The sequence below is a fragment of the Mesitornis unicolor genome, unplaced genomic scaffold, assembly GCF_000695765.1.
Source record: "Mesitornis unicolor isolate BGI_N332 unplaced genomic scaffold, ASM69576v1 scaffold43482, whole genome shotgun sequence".
NCBI lineage: Eukaryota > Metazoa > Chordata > Aves > Mesitornithiformes > Mesitornithidae > Mesitornis > Mesitornis unicolor.
In genome coordinates, this window is record NW_010167916.1 from 1 (window position 1) to 5,500 (window position 5,500).

The window sequence follows — 5,500 nt, forward strand, 5'->3', positions numbered from 1 at the left end:
TACCGGGAGCCGTGCCCCAGCCATGACCAAGCTGCTGCCGGCACAGGAGGCGGCGCGAATCTACCACACCAACTACGTGAGGAACGCGCGGGCCATGGGGGTGCTCTGGGCCCTCTTCACCCTCTGCTTCTCCATCCTGATGGTGGTGACCTTCATCCAGCCCTACTGGATCGGCGACAGCATCGACACGCCGCAGGCCGGCTACTTCGGCCTCTTCTCCTACTGCGTGGGCAACGCGCTGACGGGAGAGCTCATCTGCAAAGGCAGCCCCCTCGACTTCGGCACCATCCCCTCCAGCGCCTTCAAAACCGCCATGTTCTTCGTAGGCATCTCCACCTTCCTCATCATCGGCTCCCTCCTCTGCTTCAGCCTCTTCTTCTTCTGCAACGCGGCCACTGTCTATAAGGTCTGCGCCTGGATGCAGCTGGCGGCAGGTGAGGGGGGCTGTGGGTGATGGGGGTCCGTCCAGAGCCGCTTTTCCCTCTCTTGTCCCCAACTCAACGCTGCCAAGGTGGAGGCCTGGCCATTAAAGGGGCACCAGAATAATCTCCATGCCCCATTTGCCTCCTCATACCGGTTACCAGTTGGGAACATGCAGTGGGTAAAGCCTGCGAGAGCGGCTGAGACCCAACCGACTCATTACACGTGGGTGATGTTACCGCCGCGGCACCAGGCACTTACCTGGGGGTGCTTTTCTCTGCCCCATGGCACAGCAGGGTCCTGGCTCCAGAGCATCAAAGGCTGCAGGGCTGGGGCACGGAGGCTCCCTGCCTTTAGGGATCCTGCAGGAATGAAGCAGGGAGATGGTGATGTTTGCTGGGTTATTTGGTTCCTACGACAGCTCCTACAGCGAGCGGTAACTCCCCGAGCGCGGGGGAAGACGCAGGAGGAGGGGACTGATTGCAGGACTTGGTGCCATCACCCACATTTCCCTACTTTTCCGCTCATCCCTGCGGATCCCCATCCCTCCCCCATCACACTGAGACACCTGAGATGCCCGGTAACCCAGCTCCTGCCTTCGCCGAAACCCAACCCGGCCCTTTGCTGCTCCTGAATCATTCACACGGGCCCAGCCGCAGCCCCCATCGTCCCCGGGTGCCCCCACAGCAGGGACACCCCCCTTGCCACCCTGCGGGAGGGCAGCCATGCCATGGGGGTTGCTCCAGTTCCCAGCTAAAGCAGCGAGCTCAAGGAAAGATTTAGATAAGAGGCTTGGGGCAGCTCAACCTCCTGGGGGGTCGGAGCAGGGAAAGGCTTTGCTGGGCTATCTGGGGCTTTTATGTCTGGTTTTGTGCTGGATGGGGAGAGAAACCTGGTGCAGGTGGCTCTGATGAGCCCAAATCATCCCCACCAGCCCCATTTCTCTGCACCAGGCTCCCAGGAGCTTTTACAGATGCTGCTGCATTTCTGGGAGCTATTTGAAAAAGTGGGCAGGTGAGGAGCCATCCATTTTCAGGCCTTTACATTTGGCATTTTCACAGGAGAAGTAGTTTCTTTCCAGCTCCCTCTGTTTCTCCGTGCCCCTCCTTTCCTTTAGCTACAGGGAAGGGTAATTAAATACAGGAGAAAGCAGCTGCTTCTTGATGAGGAGAAATGCTCTCTGCAGCCCTAGGAAGCTGCCTGCTGGCCTCGCTGCTCTCCTGCCCCCAATCCAAGGGGAAAAACCCTCAGCCAAGCATGAGGCAATGGCCCCAGATGTGGTTTCTGGTTTACTGAGCACCTGGTGACAGGGAAAAGGCACCGCCACGGGACAGGGAGCATCATGGAGCATCTTGCTGCTTGCAGGAGGCTGCAGACGTCCATGAAGGGCAGGGACGAAAGGGCAAAGCCCCCACTATGGGGTTGTTTGTGGTGTGAGGAGCCCAGAAGGGCTTCACATCTGCACAAAAATACAGAAAGGAGCAGTTACTCCCATGGTGTGTAGCAGGGTAAGGGTGAAGGATGCGAAGAGGCTTCGTTAATCGTGTCCCAAAGCCTTGCAGATGAGCTCGGGTCTTCTCCTTTTGAGCCTGGTCCCTCTTCTTGTCCAGCAAATACAATAATTTCCCTGAGTGTGAGGGATATTTGGGGTGGAAAAAGGCACTTTGGAGATGTGGGACATGATCTGCACGGCAGCAGACAGCCCTTTGGCAGCTGGTGCTGGGTTTGCTGCAGGGCTGATGTGCAAGGGCCCCATGGCCGGGCTGGATCAGTTGTGAGTGCTGGGATCACCGGGCTGGAACCAGCACAGCTGAACAAGCAGAGTTAATCTGTTGCTGACAGCAACTCTACCTTGGCAAACCACAGCCAAAAACCCAGCACGGGGCACTACGAGGTTCTCCACTTTGCACAGACCAAACCCACTCCAGTTTTGTTTAGAGAAATCACTTCTTTGGAGCCACACGGCCAGGGATGCTGCGGAGGCAGGAGAGGAGCGACGTTGCCCGGGCAACGCAGGGATGGGAGATGCTGCTGCTGCTGCTGCTGCGTGTCCTTGATGGGAGCAGCATCCCACGAACAGAGCAGAGCCCGTGCATGACGGGCAACCACCTTTAAGCCTTCTTACCTGATCTGTAGTATTTGATCTGTTTGTAGCATCATGTTTGTGCTCCTCCACGTGTGTTATCAGCTCAGGTGGTAGCTCGCAGCCACTGTAATGTCTCAGTGTCCCCACAGCTACAGGGCTGATGATCGGCTGCCTGATCTACCCCGACGGCTGGGACTCGAGCGAGGTGAGGCGCCTGTGCGGGGACAAGACGGACAAGTACACGCTGGGCGCCTGCACCGTGCGCTGGGCCTACATCCTCTGCATCATCGGCATCCTCGACGCGCTCATCCTCTCCTTCCTGGCCTTCGTGCTGGGGAACCGGCAGGACAACCTCCTCCCATCTGATTTTGAAGTGGAAAATAAAGGTAAAGGCAGCCAGGGCTGAGCTCTGAGCCCCTGTCCTGCTGCAGAGCATCGCTGGGCTGTGGGAGGATGGTGGCTTCCTCCAGGGGGAGAAGCAGGAGAGCAATCGTGGTGGAAAATTGCAGCAGCTAAAGGCAGGAGCCCAAACTGAGCCAGGCTGCTTTGCTCCCCATCCTATTTTACTTCTTTTAGCCCTTTTTCAAAAACAAACCTGGAAGATGCATCCACAGCTTCAGTTTGTACCCCATTAACCCTGTAATTATGTTTGTTTTACAGAAGAGGGCAACGACTGACAGAGCTGACCACCACGTAAGTGATGCCTGCAGTGATTTTTAATGTTCCTCCCCAGCACACAGCACATTGATCACTAAAGGATTGACAGCTGTGTAGATTTTGGTGCTGTACTCACATTGGTTGCATTTGTGGGTCAAGGGGAAATAGTTTTGCTATGCATCCTGAAATCAGGAAAACAGAAATCCTTGCCAAGTGACAAAAAGGTTAAAAATTGAAGTCATTCTCCATTGGGTACCATTGACCTTTTCTCTCTCTTCCCAGGGACACGCAGAGCTCTTCTGCCATCAGCGCCTTTCCTTTAAGTGACTTTTCCAGGAGCTTTAAACTTCGCCCATTTCTGTGGATTTTCCACGACTCTTCTCACCTATCGGCTCATGCAGAGTTCATTGGATGGGAAGACCCCAAACTGGACACAGGTTTTTGAGGTTTTTTTAAGTCCATCAGCAAAGCTGGGGGAAGAGGAGGGCTGGCCATTTGCCGCTTCTTGGGGTTTGTACACCTCCTTTCGAGGAAATTACTTCTGAATAAAGAAAGTGTTTTGCATCTTGTGTTGGTTTCCTCGGGCAAGGAAGATCCTCTGCCACGTCCCAGGTTGCCCTTTGCTTGTAAAATATGATGAGATGAAGCCATGAATTGGCTTCCCAACAATAATAAAACATAACCTTTTAAAAAGAGCACTTTACTGGGGAAAAAAATTATCTGCTGTAACTGCACCTGCAAACCGGAGCAGATGGTGCCAGGCAGCATCAGGTCACTGCATCACCCCATTAATCTGGTTTAGCCACTGTTTCTCATCACATCCAACACCCACCTGCAGCTGAGAGCTCTTACCTGGCCAGAACCCAGCATTAACCTGGATTTTCATATTTCCTTGCTGGGATTTGTTGGTTCCCGCAGCAGCCAATTCAATTCAGTTTAAATAACCACCTTCCAGCTTTGTTTTTCCTTTAAAAAAAACAGTGTTTGGGAAAAGTTTTGTTAAAGATCATAGCTAGGGAAGATGGGAGAGATGAGAAACTTGGAGGAAAAACGTATTCCAAAATGGGAAAACTCCAGCAGATTTGCTTTGCTATTGACTCCATTTCTCCCCCTTTAAAACAGATCACAAATCCAACACCAAAAATCTCCACCATCCCATTCTGGAAATAAAAACTAAGTGCTGAGAAGCAAAGAAAATCCAACTGATGAGCCAGCAGCTCAGAAAGAACAGACTTAGAGGGAAGATATGAGGAATAGGGCTCAGTTATTAAATAATCTGTTTATTGTACGGCTTGCACAAAGGAAAAAAAAGACAAAGCACCCAAGTAGAAAGAATAAAAATGTATTTTCCTTCAGGTTTTAGACTGACACAGCAAGTACAAACCCGTTAGTGTGAGCACTTGACAGCAATGTGGATTGAACAAACCCCGAGTGAAAGAGCAGACGGTACAAGACTCGATCCTGACAGCAGGTCCTGGACTCCCAGAGCTGGCTCTGGCCTTGGCTATCCCGGTAAGAAGCATCCTCTCCAGTTGGGATGGCAGAGGGAAGGATGGGAAGGTGCTACCAGAGCCAGAGCGTGCAGACCCCTTCTAGGAAGAGCTTTTCCATCAGTCTCAGCACACAGGACCAAGGGAGCTTTCAAGACAACAGAAATCGTTTGCCCTGCCAATGGATCTTCACAGTCTGCAGACAGGAGGTTATGTGGAACCCAGTCCCACCCTGTGACAGATATGGAAGGGACACAAAACCGGAAAAACTCCAGATGAAAGGGGAGGGAGAATAAGTCAAATCAGCAGTTTAAAACTCTTTTGGTATGTTACCTTCCTTTAATTTTAGGTTATATGCATAGAGAACCTGATCTACCCCTAAAAGAACATGCAGGATGATTGGCATTCATCAGCCCGATCAGGCACTGGACTGGAGAAACGCTTTTCAAGTGGATTAAATGACAACAAGGTTTATGAATGAATGATCCTTACGAACCAGGGTTTCCAAAACACACAGACAGAAGAAGTGACACCTAACAGTGGTCTGGGCAGCTTTGGCAATGTCTCTGATGGCATCTGCGTGGCCTCCCGCACGCTCCCACAGCAGCTTCTGTCCTCCGAGAGCCACCACGGATCCAAAGGCCTTTGGTCCAGGGTAAGGAAGCGCCTCTGAAGTCTCAACGCTGCCAAATCTCGCTGTAGAGTAGAGTAGGATGCACTGAATCTGTAACAGGACGGGCAAGTCTAGAAGAAGCCATCCTAAAACTATCAAACGCCACGGTATTAACCCATTTACTCATTATATCCAAGCCCCTTTGAGAAGTTTCTATAGAAACCCCACAGGACA

General features: G+C 52.2%; 1 protein-coding gene across 1 annotated transcript; it reads left to right on the forward strand.

The window, feature by feature from the left end:
- The first annotated feature begins 8 nt into the window (after positions 1-8).
- Positions 9-3,216, forward strand: LHFPL5 (lipoma HMGIC fusion partner-like 5). The gene is made up of 3 exons (XM_010178847.1): positions 9-434; positions 2,656-2,892; positions 3,167-3,216. The coding sequence occupies exons 1-3, from the start codon at positions 23-25 to the stop codon at positions 3,181-3,183; spliced, it is 666 nt and encodes a 221-aa protein (XP_010177149.1). The 5' UTR covers positions 9-22; the 3' UTR covers positions 3,184-3,216.
- Positions 3,217-5,500: the final 2,284 nt, after the last annotated feature.

Excerpts from the sequence above, each read along its gene's own strand:
- LHFPL5 (XM_010178847.1), top strand. The coding sequence starts at position 23 with ATGACCAAGCTGCTGCCGGCACAGGAGGCGGCGCGAATCTACCACACC. Across the intron at positions 435-2,655 it reads CTGGATGCAGCTGGCGGCAG|CTACAGGGCTGATGATCGGC; the intron begins GTGAGGGGGGCT and ends GTGTCCCCACAG.